General features: G+C 40.3%; 1 protein-coding gene across 2 annotated transcripts; it reads left to right on the top strand.

Moving 5' to 3' along the window:
- Positions 1-512: 512 nt before the first annotated feature.
- Positions 513-20802, top strand: cylda (cylindromatosis (turban tumor syndrome), a). 2 transcript variants are annotated; one of them, XM_017428702.3, is made up of 17 exons: positions 513-836; positions 1816-2351; positions 3770-4081; positions 6441-6546; positions 7130-7231; positions 7762-7878; positions 11663-12051; positions 13241-13406; positions 13486-13627; positions 13783-13905; positions 14851-14942; positions 15255-15321; positions 16994-17126; positions 17283-17391; positions 17586-17704; positions 18019-18235; positions 18438-20802. In XM_017428702.3, exons 2-17 carry the CDS (start codon positions 1860-1862, stop codon positions 18620-18622), a joined length of 2871 nt encoding a protein of 956 aa, XP_017284191.1. In that variant the 5' UTR covers positions 513-836; positions 1816-1859; the 3' UTR covers positions 18623-20802. The 2 variants fall into 2 exon arrangements, with proteins under 2 accessions (XP_017284191.1, XP_017284192.1); XM_017428703.3 differs by lacking the exon at positions 7762-7878.
- The last annotated feature ends 1276 nt before the right edge of the window (positions 20803-22078 follow it).

Genomic DNA, 22078 nt, shown 5'->3' with positions numbered 1-22078 from the left:
AAAAGAATTGCTTAACTGTAGGGAAAACCTGCTCCTCACACATTGATTTAAATGCAATGTTTTGAACATTTCAGTAACATCATATCCAGAGTACACAAAATGCAAATAGTCCCATAATTTCACATGAGAAATGTAATATTTCCAATATTACTGTAGAGAGCTTATATACTATCTTACAACAGTTGACCTATATTTAAAAGTTGATAACTGCAGACACTGACAAACACAGGGGCATTTGTGCATTAAAAGCACATAAGCTAATGCTTTCGTTTGGAATTTTTTTTTTTTTTTACTTAGAATTGCCTTAATGATGATAATTTAAAAAAATCTTCCACCACTGCCTGCAGCTGACAACAGACAGCGTTCAGCTACACTTCAACCAAACTGTTTTCCTGCCATCAATGGGAAAGCCCCTCAGAGTGGGACTTGGTTATAAACACAGCAAAAAGCCAATCAGAGCTCGAGTAAAAAAAGGGTGACCAATGGATGGCGGAGAACGCGATGACGTCACCCTCTATCTGCGGCGAAGCCTTCTCCTGTAAATAATAAATGTATGCATTGAGCGGTTGTTATTTCACGTATTTTCACGTGGAACAGATCATCTAAATGCTGTTGGTACGCTTTAGACATGGCGGAGCTCTTCTGCCAGTCTTCTTCCTGCTGACCAGCTCGCTCGGCTAACTTTAGCGTGCTTTAGGACGCTAGCATTAGCTAGCCTCTTTAGCTAATTAGGGCTTGATACAGGGGGGAATATATCATGTCTTTGGGAGCCTGTTTCTGACTGAGATGGTCTGTCAGTCATCTGTAGCCTCTAAGTGAGCTGACTCATATCGAAGGTAAGCTGTCCATCTCCCAGACACTGATTGTGAATGACAATGTGGTGCATTTTTTTAGCCAGTTCCCTCTCAAAAAGGGCCTCTGAGTGACAGCTTCTGCCTGGTGACACGCCGCCGCTGCTCTAGTTGTCAAGGAAAGCGTTCATTAAGATAAACCGTGACATTGCTTCGTGGTTGTCACTTCACAGACAACGCAAAATAAAAAGTGAAATTAGACCGGGCATGTCATGTTGAATTTATTCTCTGTCGACTTGTTTTAATCCTGCAAGGCGAAAACCCAGTGCCATGTCGTAAAGGTAACAATTCATGCAAATGCTCCATTATTTCTTAATAGGTAACATCTCATGAGTTTGGCCAAAGCTGTTAGTTTCTTTTGTCATGCTTGAAACAAATGACGGATGTGGACTGGGTGCAGATCCTGTCTGAGACGAGGTGTGGGGGAAATCCACAGGGCTGGTGCTGGTCCTGTCCTGTGTGTGTCAGAGTAGGTCTACTGTCTGCTCTCCCATCTATTGTTAGCACATTCAAATCAGTAGATCTGAGTAATTACACGCCAAGGCTTACTGAAAGCAGGGGTGCTGCTCAAGGATAATGACTCAGCCGTAGAGAGAGGGTCTGTTTGATTTCATGAAAGAAAAGAAAAAAAAAACTAGATCTCAAATCTGTGAGTTGATGCACAGATTTGTGTCAACTCACAGATTTTAGTGATTTGAGTATCGAGTGTTTTGTGGGTTGATTAAAACACTTGAATGCAACAAGCCTCAGCCATGTACAAATCTTAACAGATTTTTGTGAAAGTCTCCTCTGTCACTTGGTGGGTTACTTTGCTGTTTCTCTTCTTTTCTTCTGATGAACTTGCAATAGTATTTTAGATAACCTGTTTTTACGGATTCAAGGACCTTTTCACAAAACCTTATTGTGTGATTAATTATTTGAATAATGCAAAAACTTTTTTTTTATGCATTACGTTTGTCTCCAGACCACTGGTCAAGCTTGCCTTGGCCTCCTGCCTGCCATGCAGCCATGAGCTCTGCTCTGTGGAGCCAGGAGAAGCCCAGCGGGGGCTTCAGGGAGGACTGGCGCTTCTACATGGTCATGAAGGAATGCACCGTGGAGAAGCCCGCCCAGAAGACCCTGAGGATCCACCGCGGTAGCCTTGGCCAGGCCTGCCAGGAGCGCAACAGCCTGGGGCGGACGCTTCCCCCATGCAAGGGCAAGAAAAGTCTCCGGATCCTGGACCAGACCAACGTGGTGCTGGGCCTGGACGAGCGGGACGTCCTGGAGCTGGACGAGAAGTTGGCTGAGCTGCTGTTCCCCATTACCAACTGCGAGGAGCGATACGCCCTGCTGTACGACACGTCACGGCTGGAGCGTGTCCGGGACATCGACTGTGGTTCTAAAGTGCGAGTTCAGCTGCGCTCGGGGGATAAACCTCTGCCTGGTGTGGTCCGCTTCAAAGGCTCCCTGCTCCCTGACCGAGCCCTGTCTGGAATCTGGTTTGGAGTGGAGCTGCTGGTACAGTATTTTCTCCTTTTTTCTTTTTTAAAACTGTGATGTAAGACAAAATTAGGACTTTTGAAATGCAGTTTAAAAAAATGCTTCCAAATTTTGCAAATCTCTGCACACTGGGGTCTTGTTGCTTTGCAAGTTTTTACAAGAGGTCAGAAAAAAGCTGTACTTATGTTTTTGGTTTCACATCTGCATGCTGTTTTCTATCCTAAACAGAAAGTTGACATCCATTTTTTAAGTTCTGTCTGTTTTCTTTCAGTAAACAAGATGCTTCCATATTATGCATTGTTTATTCATCCTTTAAACTGAATGTTTTAAAGTCCTGATAAAATAATACCTAATGTTATATTACTTGCATTATGGGAGTGTTATGCAAATTTAAAAAAGACACAAAGTAAACATTAACAACATCACAGTTTTGCAAGTTTTTATTGATGTTTTGGGGCCTTATGCACTTCTGCTTTGTTTGCAGTTTCACTGGTAGTATAAGGTAGCATTAAGAGAATTTGTGTATCTAATAGTGTGTTCAATAACAAAATGGGTCTTGGAAAAATATTACAGCTTTTCAAAAAAATATCTTGATGCAAACAGTTTTACAGAGTACAAAAGCAGTGCTGCAGATGTCAAGGTAAAGGCGACTCTTCGGATTTGAAACACTTTTACGATAAGTGTCCCATCTTGTCTCTTTAGACATCCCATGTTTTGTTTTTAGCTGGAACAAAAAGTTAAATGAATTGCTCAGTGGGCTTTTATAGGTGGATGCTTGGCATAAAATAAATTTTAGGTTATTTTTCATAAATGTAAAATGCATGTATGTTTTCCAGGTCTTTTAGGAAGGCATATATAAGCTATGTGAAGTCTGAAGATAACTGTGGTGTTGTGACTGGTGTGAAAGTCAGCATAAAATGACATTTCAGTTCTGTTCAAATCACCTCAACACCAAAACTAAATGGTTGATGTCATGCTGTTTATTCTGGGCTCTATGTACAGTTTAGTAAGTACTGAATACAAAGGGTTGCTTATCGCAGCACAATGTTGTGTTTATGTTTAGTCCGGTTGTAGTATTCCTGTGTGGGCTGATGGAGATAAAGCGTTCACACTGGAGCTCAGCAAAAGGCCACGAGGGTCTGCATCTTAGAAAAGATACACAACATGTTTTAGTCCAGTTTGTGAGCGCATCCAGTGTTTATATTAGAAGATGATGAATGTTTTCATTGTGGCAGTAAGTCCAGTCATATTCCTGCTGCAGTAATCGATCAGATGCTCTCTCGGCTCCCGGATGTTGACTTCTTCCTGAAGAATGCTGAGCTGGCAGCCCCACTACCTGCCCTCTTTATGACAATAAATTGCTCATATCTCTTGCCCCTGTTCTGTCTCGCTCGCTAAACGGTTTTGACTTTCTCATTGCTGCTTTCCTGTTGCAGGAGGAAGGTCGGGGCCAGGGCTTCACGGAGGGCTCCTACCAGGGCCGACAGCTCTTCCGCTGTGAGGATGAGTGCGGCGTGTTTGTGGCTCTGGACAAGCTGGAGCTCTGGGAGGACGATGACGACGAGTCTTTGGGCCAGCTGGAGGTGGATCACGTCAGGCTGGTGGAAGACGATCAGGACTATCCTCCACTGGAGATCAACTCCCGGGTTGTGGTGCAGACCAGGGAGGGACCTGAGAGAGGCACAATCATTTTCTGTGACCTGCTACCAGGCAATGAAAGCCTGGGATACTATGTGGGAGTTGACATGGTAAGTATAGCTAAATACTATAAATAAGGGATTTTACACCGTATTGTAAATGCAAGCAATAAACTGTGGTGCTTTTAGGAGTTTTGAACTGCTGATTAAATAATGATTTATGACCTTTAAACACTTATAGTTATCAGGGTAAACAAATCAGAGCATTAAAAATGCCTTTGTTTCTTCTTCTCAGCAGGTAAATTATGTGAATATGAACAATAATGCACCACATAGTACACTGTGTCCTTTTCTTTTTTAACAGAAAGACATTATGAAAAACTGACCATACATATTCAGTCTTTTTTTATTGTACTGTCAGGAGCTTTTATATTCTGAATGAGTCCTGTAGAGTCAGAGATGTAACTCTTGGAGGGTTTACAGTCTTTCTCAACTTTGTGTGCTCTGAATGTTTTGTGTTTTTAGAATAATCTTTCTCACTGTGAAACGATGGACTCCAGATTGTTTGGAAATGGCTTTTAACTTTTCCCAGATTGATGAGCTGTGGCAGTTACTTCTCTAAGCCCATTGCTGATGTCTTTCCTACTAGGCATTGTGTTAACGCACACCTGGATGCTCTCCTTGCTTTTATAACATGGATCACACCTGCTGATGATCAGTTAATCAACTGTATTTGATTAGCAGCATCTGCTACCACTTACCCTCTTAATCTCATGGAAGCAGTATGGATGGACTTAGTTTTGTGCACCCTTTCTTCATTTTGGTTGGTTTTAGTTCAAGAGTTAGTGATGGCATTTGTCGTGTGTTGCTGTTAATATGATGCTTTGTTTATTGGTGGCCTTATAAGGGCAAGCTGATACATGTTTCATGAAGCTACAGTAGTGAATAAGATGTGAACACAATGTTCAAAAGTCAGTTATGGAAATTTACTCTTCTCATACATCTGTGTAAAGCCAGGCTTTACGTGCCTTGGTGGCTCGTTGCTGTAACGTGTGAAATGACAGACGTGAACAGGGGCTTGAGTTGAATGTTTTCCACTGCTCATATTTTTCTGAGGGCCGGTCACAGAGCTGTTGTCACTTGACTGATTCCTTGATGCGGGCTTGTTGTGTGTAAACACACCTTGACATGGTGCTGAGCTGTTTCTGATTGGGTCCATTCTTTTCTTTGTTTCCTGGTAGTAAATACTCTGGTGTTTGCAAGTGAGAACACAGAGGAGGCAGAACACGAAGCAAAATCCTCCCTTTTTTTTATTTTTTTATTTTTGAGAGTACACTGACAATGATTGATGAGGCTATCAGCTTTTCGTATATGTAACAGAATGTATGGAGTGTGTTCCAGTCAAGCTGGAAAGAATACAACACAGCAAACCTAATCAGCTTGAACGCTCACTCGTTGATTCTCTAAAAGATTACTTGCTCTTAGATTTTCATACTTGGACATGAGCTCACACAGTCATTATTCTGTTTTTTCCCCAAATCAAGAGTTGACATGATTTACTATACTGAAACTCTTGTGTGACCCATTGCCAATGTAAATAATGTGTGAAATTGCAGTGCATGTGATTGGAATCAGTACCTTCTCCGCCAACCTTCCCTTGTTGCTCTGTTACCAAAGACACTGCTGCTTTTACTTTAGCTCCATGAACTACAAAGTGTCGATGTGGCATTTCTTCATGATGAAGAGTTTGACTCATCAGACTTATTGGGTCAGGTTTTTCAGTCATGACTCGCTTTTATTTTGGTCTATTTTAACGAGCAAGCGCGTGTTAAAGTTGCCTTGGATCTCAGTAGTCGGTATCTATGGCTACTGTTGTGAGGCGGCAGTGGTATTGGACTCATAGTGAGATTGAAATGCATAACTGAGGCATTTGACTGCTGATCGTTAGCAGCAGCCGCATCGGCAGCCCACTCAGAGCCTCCCACATAAAGGCAAGGCAGTCACGCGGGGAGTGAGGTAAAGACTTAGTGCTGTATGACCCAACAGCATGGCAGGGGGCCAGCAGCGAGCTGAGGAGAGCCCACTGCTCTGCCTCACTCTGCGTCCAGCCTCGCCCTGCCTGCTCTCGCTAGTGGCACTGGCATCAGGCTCATCTTAGCTTGTCCCTCTGGAGAGGAATCTTTGATTTCCATCTGAGGAGGAAGAACAACAAGGAGCTTTCAGGAAGGAGGACCCTGAGCTGGAAAATGTCTTTTTAGGTTGTGAAGATGAGATGAACAGTTTGGATTATCATTGCACAAAGGATCAAGCCTAAATTTTTTTTATTTTTGCTCGTGCAACAAGACACTTGACCTCACGGAGCATCAGAAAGCTGCAAGGCAAAGTAGCACTTGTGGCACCAACAGCAACATTCCGGTGATGAGGAGCATCTGAAAGCTTTACAAGGTTCTCATGTCTCCAACTCTTTCAGGACAATCCCATCGGGGACTGGGACGGGCTGTATAAAGGGAAGCTGCTGTGTAATTTTGCCAGTTTGGAGCACACTCGACTTGTTCCCATCTGTGACGTAATGCCAGGTGAGTCACCTCATCTTTGTCCAGTTTGTCCAGGGTGTCTTTGTTGTCCAAACTTTTTTTTTTTTTTTTTTAATCCCTGAAAGCATTCCGCTGTCCCTCCCTCGGAGCAGCACTGAGCTTCCTTCTGAGTCGTCTGAGTTTGTGTTCTGCTTGTGGCGGGAACAGAGAGTCTTTTGTGGTGATGGCTCACTTGTTTTTGAAAGTCAAGTGAGATACTCTGGCTCTTTGTTCTCCACAGTGGCCCACTGATGTGTTGATGTGTGCTGCTGCCCACTTTCTTCAGACATTCAGAAAATTTAGCACAGAATGTGTCATTTCTCTGGATGCATAAAGCATATTTTGTCACTAAGCAGCTATAAAAAGTAATTACTGAAGCAATTTTGAATCTAATTTGTCATCCACTGCTGTAACAACTACTGGCTGATTACTTTGACTTAAATACAGTTTGAACCTATAGCCAGGGGCTGACGTCTCACATGCTTTACCCTTACTCTTAGCTCTGTTGGTTGTATCTAAGAAACTAAAAGTTCTGAGGCCTCCTGTTTACATTTTGCTCTTCTAACGTGGCTGTATTTCTCTACAGAATACTCCATGCAGGACCAAAGGCTGCCAAAGCACAGTTTTGCCCCCAGAGGCAGCAGTAGCGACAAGTCGTCCTCTGGCCAAAGCAAACCAAAGATCAAAGGTACCCCACTGTTGTTCTAATGCTAAGCTAACTGTTAGCTTCACAGCTTAGTGAGAGGATCTTTTTAGATTTTGTTTTTTTTTTAAAAGGACCCTTCTTCCAAAACTTTCTGCTTATTGACTTTTTAAACTGTAAATTTTCTCTGGGGATTGTTACTGATGTCCTATTAGTTTACATGCAACTCTTATATGAATGAAATTGTTAACATTTTAAGCAATAATAACAAACGAAACACTATTTTTTTTATGAGAGTTATTGATAAAGGAAAAAGAAAATGCCTGATTTTTGTCTTATTTTACATTAAATTTGAGGTTTTCTAGCAGAAGCTGCTTTGACTTCATGTGATTCAAATGTGATTTTAATATTTAAATATACTTACTTAGGATTTATTTTCTCTGTTATTTGCTGTTAAAATGACTTCAGGCACATACTCATCCGCTGTGCGCCTGCACATTAAGCACATTTTATTTTTGTTTCTTTTTTTTGTTTTGTTTTGTTTTGTTTTCCTCGTGTACTTGTGTTACCTGCAGGATTAGGTCATCAGTGTGGAAGTAGGAGCAAGTCTGAATTTTACTATACTTTAAATGGCAGCTCTCTTGATCCCCCCGCCCAGCCCAAATCCAAAAGCACATGGTACATTGATGAAGGTAAAACTCATGGGATGTCAGTCATCTTATTGGCAAGCTCCTGATAACAACAAGCTACGTACTGATCGACTTTACTCAGGCACACTTTGATAGTCGCAGCTCCACTCCATCTAAGGTTGTTTTTTTTTTTACAACAAGATAGATTCATTCTGGTACTGTGGATTTCTTTTAAATGAAAGTGTAACAAGTAAGTATTTCTGCTATAAGTATTAAATGTAAATTGAGTTTATAATTTGTCACAAACATTCTCTATACTAAATTCCTATTTAGATTTATATTATCAACTTAGAATTGGGTATGACTGTTCAACCGTGTCATTCCTTTGGCTACGTCTCACACAGAAACTCTTAATAGAAATCTGCTGAGGAAAATCGATCAAGTATTCCCAGATTCAGCTCCGTCTTTCTCTGTAAGCTGCTGCTGAAGGAAGCTTCAGCTTTTAGGGCGGCTGTCTAATAGAAGATGCCACCAAAGTGAGAGGTTTCATCCTGGCTGTGATAAGTTTTCAGTAGAATACGGAGTTGAAACTTTTATAGATCGACTGAAATGAATACATCCAAAAGAAAAGCAGTCATGACTGATCAGGTTTAATATTTAAAAATTCCTCTTGTTATGAAGTTTATATCTACAGACAGGAAGCTTTGCATCTTAAATGATGCGTTTCACTTAACTCACAAAAAAACTCAAAAACACCGACTTCTGTTTGCATCTTAATGTTTGTAGGAAAGATGAACCCCAAGGAGACGGCGTAAATATTGACTCAGTCTCGTGTTTACTCTTTGAGATGGAGGACTAAAATGCTTTAGATAACAGTACCAGAATGGATTCTGAAGTCAAACCGGGACAGAAGGGATGTTCTGTTTTTCCCATGACTCTTCTGGACTAAAAGAAGATTTTGGATTTTCTTGCCAATCTGCGGTATATTTACTGTCGCTGCAAAGCAGATATTTAGCAGAACTCTGTAGTTTCGGTGTTCTCGGAGCAGCAAAAGCCTTTTGGTAACCGTGTGCCTCTGCCATTGTTTCCAGAATAGAAACCCAATAAGCAGTTTGTTGCAGTAGCTTGCTATAAAGACTTTCCACCGTCCTTCATCATCATTTTAGCCTTATTTTCTTCCAGCATGAAGTAATGGCTGTTGCACAAGGCTTTTATATAATGTTCAGTGCTGCAAATGTTATATATTTTCTTTCTTTTTTTTGGCCACTCAGCACATCATAAGTGTTTTTGTTTTGGTGTTGTTGGGACAAAAAGTTGGATGGTTTTGTTGTTGTTTCAGTGACTTTTAGTGGGCATGTTGTCACCAGTATTTGCCAGTTGTGAAGCAGCTGTTTTTTTTTTTAGTTTTTTTTTTTTTTAAAGATTATGATTGTTAAATATTTAGGTACCAGATATTTGTTTATCAAAGAAAATTAGTTTTTTGTGATTTTGGAGCCAAATTTGCATAAATAACCTGCTCCACATTAGAAATTTGAACAAATTTTTTACATGCTGTTTAAGATAATGGGATTTTTCTATTTGTTGTGGAAAAAAAAACAACAAAAAAGATGCTTCGGAGGTACGTCACCTCTAGTTTATGTTCTCTGCTTACATAATGCAGAAATGAAAAATGCTGACATGCTGTTTTCACAACTGCTCACTCATTCTGTGGACGTGTATTTGTTGTCATCTTGTCCTGGGTCACTTTTCACATGTGGGCCTTTTTTTTTTTCTTGATGGTTTTGGTGCTTGGTCATTGGGTAAACATTTTAATTTCTTTTTATAATTAAATGAACTTCGCAGCTGCGAATTGTTCTTTTCTAAATTTCTTGAATTGTGACGACTAAAAAATATTTTCTATTCTATAAAGAATATTGTTATCAAAATTTCTCATGTATAACAGCATGCTTCAGATGCTGTTTTAGTGTATCCTAGGTGGTAAAAGCTGTAGTAGACTGTACAAGTTCTAATATTTGTTTAAGTTAATTACCTTTTTAAGAAATTCAGCAAAGTTTGATTCTAGCAGCAACAACAAGCTCTTACTAGAATTTCAGCTTTGTGAAAATTAATGGAGAATAATTTAACTTTTCACTTTTGTAAACAGCGATTTAAAAAAAATTCCCAATTTGATTGTAGAAGGTTTTTTTTTTTTTCACACACTGTTTTATTTATAGAGCAGTGCCAGATATTGACCAAACTGACCTGGTGTCCTAGGAGTTCTCCTTTTATACTACCTTTTTTCTTAAAAACATAGATTTAAAGTCATCATCATTTTAAAATGTCTGCTAAGCATTAATTAACATTGCTAAATTATCAAAAAACATCCAACTTTAAACATGAGGCGTCTAAAAACTTTAGTTAAATAATAAAAAACAAACAAACATGGTTTTGATTACTTCCCCACAGTAATTCAAGCATGTATTAAGTTTTTATTATTAAGTTATTTATAAGCATTTCATGGTGAAAAGGAGCACAACATCTGAACCGAGAGCGATTCTGCACCTGAAACATTACAGAGAGAAATATTCCTCTAGCTGTTAACATTTTTCTTCAGCCATAAATGGTCACCAACGTAGCCTGTGACAAATAAAATGTTCAAGGAATTCTACAGGAATATTTAAAGTTGTCTTTATTTTGTTGTATTTCAGATGATTCTGAAAATAGGAAGTTAAGTTTTCGACACAGGCTTTAACAGGTCTTGTTAAACTTGTGAAAAAAAGACAAATGCCCGATTTTTGCAGTCGAAAACAAGACAAAAAGTCAGAAGCGGACTGAGAACTATCGACATGAAACAGGAAACGTGCAGAACAAAAGAACAGAGAGGATTACTGATGGCTGTCGATCTCGAACCAACATGGATTTCACTCCATCTTGTGGTGCCATTTGATACCTTTTAGCAAGCGCATTTAAAGAGAACTTTAGGATCTATCACAGCATAAAACACACTTTTGGCCTATAGGAAAAAACTGCTTGGGAACAGAAGAGGAGGGTGGTGTGATGTGAGTCATTTCAAGGTTATCTCAGTCACACAAACGTAACACCACAGAACCTGTTTGGGATGGGCTTCTCTAAAGAGTTTAAACTATGCAGACATAGTCACTTGTTAGGAATGAGCTTTTTGCCTTTCCTGCGTGTATTCTATGACGGTAAAAGTCTCTTAAATCAGAACTGTGCTGCAAAAACAAGTCATGAAGTCAAGAGAATCCTTCATTAACCCGGTGGGACCACGTCTGTCCGCATGAGCAGCAGGATGCAGGAATGTTTCTGCATTTTTAAATCCTTAAAAACACAGCTGCAGCCGTCGCTTTCTAACAGAAGAAGAGCTGAACCACTAATGGGTCCTGATCTCAATACATCTATGTGCCCGGCAAAAATGAAAAACGAAAAAATCTTCAAAAAACAGAAGATGGAGGGGAAATAAATAGAAGCTGAAAACAATATATTGTGATTATATTTGTGCTTCTTAAAAACACTTCTGCTTGTTAATAGTGCATAGATATTCCATACCATTTGCAGGAGGACTAACCAGTTAGAGCAGCTTTAAAAATACCTCCATGATTAGGCCGCAGATTATAGCTTGTTATGCACTGCTCAGGTATGCGTAGGTTTGTCCAAACCTTTGACCGGTACTGGTCCAATAGGGGGAGGGGGGTTATATCTGACACTATTATCTGAAACAGTCTGTTCATCAAAGATTTAGCTTCTCACATTTCACCTGACTTCAGCCCAGACCAGTCGAAACGGGGACTTTCAGTGCAATAGTTCCCGTGCAGTATGTTAATTTGTGGTTCTGGATTTCCTTTTGCAGTCGGAGAAGACCCCGCCAAGTCTCTTACCGACACGCCTCCCGAGTTTAACCAGTCCTCCCCCCCTTCCAGAGCCCCGCCCACTTCCTCTCTGTCCAGTGACAACAAGTTCCACTCGCTGCCGTTCAGCCTGAACCGTAAGACCGTGCCCAATGAGAACATAAGCCAGGGGCCCATCTCCCTCTCCGTCCAGTCTGTGATGGGAGAGCAGCCCGACACGCCGCCGCCCGCTGCTCCCCCCTCTCCACGACCGCCGACCCCGCCTCGAGGACAGCCGGGCCTGGAGGTGGGCTCTCTGGTGGAGGTGAAGGAGAATCCGCCCCTGTGTGGTGTAATCCGCTGGGTGGGTCTTCCTCCTGGCCTGCTGGAGCCCTTAGCTGGCCTGGAGCTGGTGAGACATAAGTTTGACCATAAATACTGTATATAAATGAAACTTAGATAGACGGGGGAAAAGGAAAGGTAAACCATATAATATGTAACTGTAGGGACAAACAAACTATAATTAATAGTAGAGTTGTTGTGATCCTTCATACATTAATTTTTTTTTTCAAGCTTTTGAGCTGCATAGTGTATTTAGTTAAACATGTTTTATCATGTTGATTTTGTTGCACACAGTGAAAACCTTTAACAGGTTGAAACGGTTCAAATATAAACCTTTTCAATTATCACCTTTCTGAATTCTGCTAACTGGCTTGCCTAAATGTTTTTGTTTTGTTTTTTTCTTTACAATCTGTGGTTTAGCAGGGGATTTTGTCTCGGGGGTTAATCATTTTTCAGACAAGTTCAGTGACTTCCTGGATTCTCTCACAGTTAAGCAGCAACTTTGCGCTGATAACAGGCCAAGGGGAAGTCACTGCACTTGGCCAAAAAGTGAACAGTCAAATTTCCTAACAAGAATTTACCCTTCTCGTCATCAATTGCCATTTTTCTGCCTGTGGTTTAAAGTCGTATTTATCACCTTTTAATAGGAAATGGCAGTAAGATGCAAATTGGCAGTCAGTTAATATGGACTAGACATGGTATGGTCATGAAGTTGAGTGATTTTTAAACAATAGTTCAGATTTTTTTGAACCATAGTTTTAAAAAAGCAAAGAAAAAAAAAGTTATGAACAATTAATATCTTACCTGTTGTAGATGATGTTTTGAACAACCTCAGTTTGGAGGAATAGTTTGGTTGATGGTTTCTTAAAACGACTCCAATCTCAAAAATTTCATAGCAGTTCATGTGAGTTCTGTTTTATAAACCATCAGTTTTGCATCACACGGTTATTCCAGCAGAAATAATAATGGATTTCTGCCAGAAGTTTCCAGTTCTGCACCAAAAGTGCTACATTTTATGTAAATAACCATAAAAAATAATAATAAATTTGAATTCCGTTTAGACAGCATTAATTCACTTTGGTCCTGCTCATACTGGCCCTTCACTTGTCAGTCTGGTCAGAATTAAACTTTTTCTCCAAACACAGAACCACACTTCCAAAGACCTGAAGTATCCTTTTAAACCCATGCTTCAAGTTGTACCTTACAGAAATGACATTAAATAATCGGAACCCTTATTTTTTTTTTAATTCTCCCCTCAGGAGGAAGAGTGTCCCGGCTGCACTGATGGCACCTTCAAAGGTACGCGGTACTTCAGCTGCCCGCCCAAAAAGGCCCTGTTTGTGAAGCTCAAGTGCTGCCGGCCCGATTCCCGTTTCCCTTCCCTGCACCATTCCTCCAACCCCATTGAGCGCTGCAACTCCATCGGTGAGTCAGAAGGAGGTGAATGAATTATTCCTGAAACATTGTTTTGTTTACTGTGTTTTATTTATTTATTTATTTGCAGCATTTGGGGGGTACCTGAGTGAGGTCGTGCATGAGAACACACCTCCGCGGACAGAGAACGATGGTCTGGATGTCATGGTGGGGAAAAAGAAAGGCATTCAGGGCCACTACAATTCCTGCTACCTGGATTCAACCCTTTTCTGGTAAGTTGTCTTAAATACAAACTCGACGCCACTGTAAATCCATTTTCTATTCGTATGTGTAGACGCAGCTCATATTGATTGACCCATAGAAATCCTCGTGGGCTAACGATGCTCTCATTAATGTAAATTCACCGGTTGTGTATTCTGCTCCACAGTCTTTTCTCCTTCAGTTCTGTTCTGGACACAGTTCTGCTGAGGCCACGATCAAAGACGGATGTCGAGTATTACAGGGAGACCCAAGAGCTGCTACGGACGGAGATAGTCAACCCACTGCGCATGTAAGGCACACATCACTGCTACAGCTGTTTGGCACTCAGTACTGTCGTCACCCTGTGTGAGATGTTCGTCTTTTTTAAGTTGGAATGCTAAAACACTTTACATAAAAAAACCAAGTAAATTATTACATTTATACAACTGGAAGCAGTTCAAAATGCATTGTTTTTTGTTGTCGCTTCTATTAAACCTAAATCAGATGTATCTAAAATTCTGATGTTAAATAAAGGTTTAGCTTTCCTTGAATGCATATCACCCACCATTTTCCATGACAAAAAATGACACATTCTGAATATTAACGTTGTGCTCATTCATATAAGATATTTTGAGCCATCTTTGAGCACTTGAAGTATGTGTTGGTAATGACCTCACCAGAGTTTAGCTCCGTACCTGCCTGTTTGACTGAGTGATAGCCGTCTTTGTGTTTTAAGTTTAATTGACATGGTGGCCATCTTGAATTGGGTTGACTCCAAAAGTTAATCAGTTGTAGACGTACAAACGGTGATTACTTTCTGAGAGTTTCATTAAAATTTGTCCACTGGTTCATGAGATATTTCGCTAACAGACAGCTAATGCAAACTTTGAAAAAAAGAAAGATCTGACACTGATATGTTAGTGCACAGAATATGTGTTGGGGATGACTCTCGGCTACTACCACACTGAATTTTAGGGTCATATCTGTAAAACTGACTGAGGACTAACCGTCTTTGTGTTTAAGATCAATTTGATGTGGCGGCCATCTTGAATCGAGTTGACTCCAAAAGTTAATCAGTTGTAGGCAAGTGTCCAGCTTCTAAGAGTTTCAGGGAAATCCGTCCTCTGGTTCATGAGATGTTTTGGTAAGGCCACAGACACAGTCCGTTACATGATCGCCCACCTTTTGGCTCCAGGTGATGGTTCATATGACGGTTCTTGGGTACCGTGTAACTTCCTGTGTCTTTGCCCCCCAGCCATGGGTACGTTTGTGCCACCAAAGTGATGAAGCTCAGGAGGATCCTTGAGAAAGTCGAAGCCACCTCCGGGTTTACCTCTGAAGAAAAAGGTTTGTTTTGTTTTTGTTGAGTGACACGAGTTTATGCCCAGATCCTGGCAGTTCTTATTTTATCAAGTGTTAGGCAGTTAAAAAAGTGAATTTCATTTTTTTTTTAGTATTATTATACCAAATAGCCTGCTAAAAATAATGAGAAAAGAGGGAAAAAAAAAGTTGTAAACGCTTTATTTATTTAATTTAAATTGTGAAATGTAATGTTGAAATTTGTTGGTTTTCAAAACAAGAGGGAATTTTAACAAACTCATTCTTTCACACACCCTTAGGTAGTCTGTAGCAGCATTTATTAGTTTTCTTCTTCTGCAGATCCTGAGGAGTTTCTTAATATCCTCTTCCATCACATACTGAGAGTGGACCCGTTGCTCAAGCTAAGGTAAACGGGGGTGGGGTGTGTGTGTGTGTGTGTGTGTGNNNNGGCAGAATGTACAGGTGAGGCGGAAAGCCGCACCTGGATGAATTTTATTATAGCGTTTTTAAGGTTAGAAAAGTGCTCACATCTTAGATCGGATGAAAATGCAATTTGATTCAACTTTTACTTTAAAAAATTCCAGTTTTAAAAAAACACAACTTGCGAAGCTCCGTTACCTTTTGACTCTATTAGATTTAATTTGCCTTTAAAGTTGCTGGTTTCGTAATTAGCAGATTTTACATTTTGGAGTTTTGTTGTGTTTGGACACTTCTCACCTTTTCGTAACTATTACCACAATGTTTCATCCTGTCTTCTTTTAAAAAAAAGTCAGATGACTTTTGATCACTTTGAGCAAATCTGCTCTATTTAAGGACATGGTACTTATCAACGTGGTAAGGTTCTGGAGAAGCTTGAAAGCGGAAAAAGTGTTTTAATTATAGTCGAGCTGTAAGAAACCTGAGACCGCAACACATTTCTGAGGGTATATGCAGGGTAATTACACAATACGAACGTGTATATCTTGTCTTTCAGAAGTTGAATGGAGGTGGTGAGAATGTGCTGGACTTTTTCTGGAAACCTGTAGCTAGAGTTATATTTAGAATTGAGCCATTTAGGTGAACAAAAACAGGTTCAAGGATTTGGACGTGATTTCAAAAGCCACGTCAGTTCTGTATTTATTTCTCATCAGGGACAGGAACAGATGCAACAGGATCTTTCTTAAAATTTAAGATTAGCTTTTTTTTTTTTTTTTTTACTTAGGTGTTAATTGTAAAGTGAAGTTCTCAAATAATTTAAGAATAATTCCTAAATGCAGTCAGTTCTTATTTATATTTCTCTGAAAAGCCACAGTTTTAACCTGAATCTACCATAGAAAAAAACCCCCACTCTGTTTAAAACTGCAGTAGAAGTGGTCATCATTTTATCACGTTAAATCCAAACGCACTATCCTCTTCAGCTATCAGTCAGAAAACTGTTTTCAACTCTGCAAACACCCGCCTGAAGTTATGTCCTGCCTGCTTGCTTTAACTTTATTTTATCACCTGAGGAGCTAATCTTTACAGACATTCTTGACATTTTTTTTTGCCCATTTTCTCTGAGTAATCTGAGTTTTCGATCTGAAGTCAAAGCTTACTAATCCTCCAGACAAAAAAGGTTTCTACCTGATGTGGGCTTCAAGGGTTTTGTAATTCTGGACATTTCTTAACTTGAATGACTTCATGACTTCCTCCTTTTTTTAGTTTTATGAACTAAAAAAGGAACAAGGAGAGGTTGAGGTGAGAAAAGAAAACCTGACTGGGGGCTGAAATATACAAGCAGTGAACAAGGGGAAACAACCTGTTGTTATTTTTCAGTGACTTTAAGGGGGCAGTGGTTATTGGCTTTTGCTTTTTAAATTTAAGATCCACTGAAATCATCTGTGTGAATCAACATGAGTATCTGTTCCCCTTCTTTATATGTTCTGAAAAAGACAAGAAGATGCTTGATGAATTAGTTTATTAGTTTGCTGGAAATCCATAACCATCTTGTAAAATTTGCAAACGACCTGTTAGATTTGTTCCTATGGAGACAAACATGTAAACAAACTCTAGCGTATGAATGAACAAGCACTTCAGAACCTATTTGTCTTGTTTCCCAGGTCAGCGGGCCAGAAGGTCCAGGACTGTTACTTTTACCAGATCTTCATGGACAAGAAGGATAAGGTTGGAGTCCCGACCATCCAGCAGCTCCTGGAATGGTCCTTCATAACCAGCGACCTCAAGTTTGCAGAGGTAAATTGTGTTTTGTTTTAAACCAGTTAGCCTGATTTTAAGTGACAGTTTCTCCTTTTTTGTATCCCATACCTTCTCGGTACTCATCCCGTTTGTGTGAACTCGGCTGATAGTGTTCATCATTTCTTCCTGTCTCGGTTTTTCTCCCTCCCCAAGGCTCCCTCTTGTCTTATCATCCAGATGCCCCGCTTTGGCAAGGACTTCAAAATGTTCAACAAGATTTTTCCCTCCTTGGAGTTAGACATCACAGACCTCCTTGAAGACAGTGAGTTGGATCATAAAATATATATATATATATATATATATAGTTCTGCTGATTTACAGCTGTGTGGCATTTTGTAATGAAGTTTCTCTGAGTTGTCAGCTGAGAAGGGAGACAATTTTTTTCCAGACTTTTAGAGAACTTCAGCTGCGTGTCTGCAGAGATGGATGAAGGTTTTGTGTTTTTTAATCATTCAGCTCCGAGGGAGTGTCGTATCTGCGGAGGCCTGGCTCTGTACGAGTGCAGAGACTGTTATGAGGATGGGGATATCACCGCCGGCAAGATTAAACAGTTCTGTGAAAAGTGCAACACGCAGGTAAACAGTAGATGGCATTATTGTAATGTCAGTCCTAGTCGGTGTACAACTCGTCCACAAGGTGGCGCCAAATCCAAAGGAATCGCAGTCTCTTGGTGAACGAAGACAAGTTCCTGCTGCAGACCCGAACATGCCAGCCAGGCAGTGGTTTTATTTCAGTATTATTTGAGTTAAAACATTAGATAAAAAGCCTTTTATTTTGGGTGATTTATAATTTGGATGTTGCATTAAAAAAACATATTTGGATTCCCTATTTTTGTATTTCACAAATTGCAGTGACAAATTGTGGATTGTATGTGCTTTTGCTGATTTAGGTTCATCTCCACCCGAAGAGGAAAACCCATCGACACAGCAAACTCTCCGTCCCCAAGGAGCTCCAGGAAGGTACGGGGCGTCAGGGCACTTTTCCCCGCCAGAGGATGGAGCTGTTTGCTGTGCTGTGCATCGAAACCAGTCACTACGTGGCCTTCGTCAAGTACGGCAGCGCGGATTCTGCCTGGCTCTTCTTCGACAGCATGGCTGATCGTGATGGTGGGTGTCACTGGGACAGGGTGTTGAACTGATCTCTTAAACGTGATAGAAAAATTGTCTTATTGCTTTTTGTCTTTCGAGATTTTAAATGAATAATGCATAATTTTAGCTGTTAAAATGCTTAAATGATTAGATTTTTTTTACAGCACGTTTTCCAGTAGCCAGTATATTTCCCCTAATGATTCTGCTGGTGGTTTTGCAGGAGGGCAGAATGGTTTCAACATACCACAGGTGTCTCCCTGTCCGGAGGTGGAGGCCTACCTGAAAATGACCCCAGAGGAGCTGCACACCTTAGACCCCAAAAGCATCCAGGGCCAGGCGAGACGCCTGCTCTGTGACGCTTATATGTGCATGTATCAGAGCCCGACCATGAGCCTGTACAAGTAGAATCCTCTCCCCATGCCCGACTGCCCGACTGCCTCTCGTCCTCAGCTCCTCTGCATCTCCATCTCCACTCCCTCAGGACAGCAGATTCCCTAAAAGACCAAAAATTTAAAGTACGAACTAACAGAAGAGGAGCCGTCTGCCAGCAGGGGCGCTGTCCTGAGTAATCGTCTCCACCTCTCCTCAGTGCCGGCCTTTTTTTTTTCCTGGAGGTTAGAGAGATGGAAGAGAGTGGGAGAAGCCTATTTGCACTGTGTACTAGTTAAAGTGTTGTGTTCTTCACGTAGTCCTATGTAGCTTTCCTGTGTCTCACAGCTGAGCGTCGGCGGTAGTTAATGAAGCGAAGGTCGGCTTTATGAGGATTCACTCCCCGCTCAGGGAGGAGGAAGATGATGGCCACGTTGCGCCGCAGTGGCTGACAGAACGTGTGCGGCAAAAACAAAATGAGCTCATGGGAGGGCCTTGATCACCTCATTTACCTTAAGAAAAGAGGAGTCATGTTTTTCTTAATCACTGTAAAAGATGGGAGCTTTTCATAGCGCACATTAAGAAAGCAACACAGAGTGGAGAACCTCATCCAGCCTGTTTGTGCTGTTCGGAAACCTCCTGTAAACTCTCTTAGTGGCGTAGATTTCTCCAGTTAGCAACATCAGCAGTATAAATATCAACCAGGTGTGCATTCAGATTCTTCTCTTCGTGAACTGGTTCACATATTTCCTCCTCACGCTGTGTGAAAACATCTCTACAGTTTATGTTTTGCAGAATAAGATGTAGCCATTGTAAAAGTTTCACCACGCACTCGCTCAACCAATGCTGCACTTTTCCTCCATCTCCAAAGTGGACCGATCAGAAAACATTTTTTTTTTCTTTTCTTTTCTTTTCTTTTTTTTAGCTCTCCTATTTGAAGTCCCAGTGAGTGCTAATTTGTTGGTTGGGAGACATCAGAGTTTTGCTGCAGAATACAGATTTGCTCCTGTGCTGTAGCTGCAGGGAACGGTCTGCATTGCTAATGCGGAGTAGGTGGCAGATAGATGCATGAGAGGAGACTTGTACAAAGGCTTCTGTTGTCGAGCTGCTCGCCACAAAGCTCCATGCGTTCATCGACTCAATGAGGTGAAAAACTGGACAAGTCAGGCTCTTTTTTTTTTTTTTTTTTTTTTCCTTTGAGGTAAGACGTGTGCGATGTGAAGAAAATGCAGTGTCTCGCTCATTGCGCTAATGAGTAAGTCTAAATTATGTTTTATGTTTACAAAGCCTTTCCCCTGCCTGTCCTGGCAGGTTAGTTTTTTTTTTTTTTTTTTAAATGAAAGAAGCAAGTCTTGACTCTCGCTGCCTTTCGTGAAAGTGTGACATGTTATATTTCCAGACTTGCACCTGATAACATAACAGTCATAATCAAACGTTATTTATTACACTCTGATCATAACAAAAACTCATCCGAAGTCAAATAAAAAAAAAAACATGAAACAGGGTTGATAATGTAAGATTTGGGTACTACTTGTCCGCTTTTGCTGTATATTTAAGTGAGTTATTGTACTTCATGTTGTCTTATACCAACTACTGATTGTTAGTAGGGATGCGTTGATAAGTTAACAAAAGACAGATGATGAAGAGGCACGATGGTGCGTCAAATATGTGTATTTTAACAAGAAATTTGATTTAAAAACAAATCATCTTCGATTCCATTATATTCCAATTTCACGGAACTGAAGCGAACCGATCTAGATCCAGAGTGTTTTTTTGTTTTGTTTTTTTCCTTTAGTTTTCACATATCGCGACAAATTGGTTAAAAGCAACAAATAGAGACATTGGCATCAGCATTAGATATCTATACGAGCATATTTGAATATTTTCCTAAACCTAATCACGTTTTAACGATGGATTTCTATGTGAGGTAAAGGTGTTTTTAAACGACTGATCCAGTTTGCCCTGTGGTCGTTCCCTCTGTCGCAGGGATTCTGACGGAGGAACTTCCTGTGTGAACTTTCGCTGCACTGCTGGAGCTCGTCACTGACCGGCTCCTTGTTCACTTTGACACAAGTCTCAGAAAAAGAGGATGGGATTGTGCTGTTTTGTTTTTGTTCTGTTGCATCTGTACAGTGTAGACATATGTAACAGGTGATAAATTAATGTCTGTGATGTTTCCTGTAAATGTTAACAAAATAAAGCTCATTTTGACAGGTTCGCTGCATGGGGCGAGTGCTTCGGGCGACCTCTGCAGAGGTTTTGGTATCTGGAAAGGAGTTTAACTTTTGTTTTGTTTTTTTTAGAATTGTGTTTTATTCACAGATGACTCAGTGTATTGGCCAAATGAAGAGAGAAGATAAATTTAATTTTGCTAAACGCTCAAAATATTTTTCCCAGCAATTGGCATGATGTTGAAAGTCACAGGACTTCAGTTTCTTTCTCCTGGTAAAAAGACGACAAAATGAGGTTTTTGATTAAATGCGTGGAACAATAACGATATAAAATACAATAACCAAGTTAAGTTATGTTTGACATAACTTGGAAGGTGCTGTCAGGACAGTCCTAGTTATGGTTACAGCTGTTAAATCTTCCATCTTTCTCATTTTTCATGTAGTATTTGTAATGGATTTTGGAAAGGTAAAAGCAAATACAGGACAACTTAAGTGAAACATTAAAACCAGTATATGAAAATATGGTTCAGTTAGTAGTTCTAAAGGTGTGCATAACGCCAAGAATTCAACCTATTTGTGGCTAAATAACTGAAACTTAAACTTGTTTTAAAAGCAGTCCTTTCAGTTGCATTAATATTAAAGCTGCTCCACAGTTTGACCCTCCTATATATTGAACTTCTTAATATTCCCCACTGCCAAAGGCAAAGGCAATTTGTCCGTACCGTTAGCAAAACATCTCATGAACCGCTGAAGAGATTTTAATGAAACTTTTAGAAAGTAATTATTAGCTTTACATCTACAGCTAATTAACTTTTAGAGTCAACCCAATTCAGGATGACCACCACAACTAATCAACCTCAGCCTACGAGAAAACGGCTATGGATCGGTGAAATGTACTGATGCTATGCTACGAGCCAAACGTCATCCACAACACAAACTTTAAAGCTCTAACAGATCGCGCATGATGTTATTCTGAAGGTTCAACCAAAACAGCTACAGGCTGGGATGATTCTAATCTAAAGCTCTGACACGAAAGGCTGCCAGTGATACATATTCCTTCGAGGACTACTAGGCCTTTTAATTTAAGAAATTTTTTAACAGAGATTTCCTAAAATCCAGTCTGATGCTCAGTCGGTTCTTCTGATTGTTGTAAAGTTGGTTTAATGTTGTAAATCTATTCTATTTTTTGCTGTATTTCTAGCTGCTCGTTGCTTCAGATATCTGGTTGCTTACTGATGGGATTACTATGATCGGGCCTAATTTAGCCCTCCGCATGGAGATTATCCACTGAGCTGTAAACATAATAACAATATGATTACAA

Source organism: Kryptolebias marmoratus, linkage group LG15 (assembly GCF_001649575.2).
Source record: "Kryptolebias marmoratus isolate JLee-2015 linkage group LG15, ASM164957v2, whole genome shotgun sequence".
NCBI classification, from domain to species: domain Eukaryota; kingdom Metazoa; phylum Chordata; class Actinopteri; order Cyprinodontiformes; family Rivulidae; genus Kryptolebias; species Kryptolebias marmoratus.
This window is presented reverse-complemented; position numbering and strand designations above follow the sequence as displayed.

Excerpts from the sequence above, each read along its gene's own strand:
- cylda (XM_017428702.3), top strand. The coding sequence starts at position 1,860 with ATGAGCTCTGCTCTGTGGAGCCAGGAGAAGCCCAGCGGGGGCTTCAGG. Across the intron at positions 13,906-14,850 it reads ATAGTCAACCCACTGCGCAT|CCATGGGTACGTTTGTGCCA; the intron begins GTAAGGCACACA and ends TTTGCCCCCCAG. Across the intron at positions 14,943-15,254 it reads GTTTACCTCTGAAGAAAAAG|ATCCTGAGGAGTTTCTTAAT; the intron begins GTTTGTTTTGTT and ends CTTCTTCTGCAG.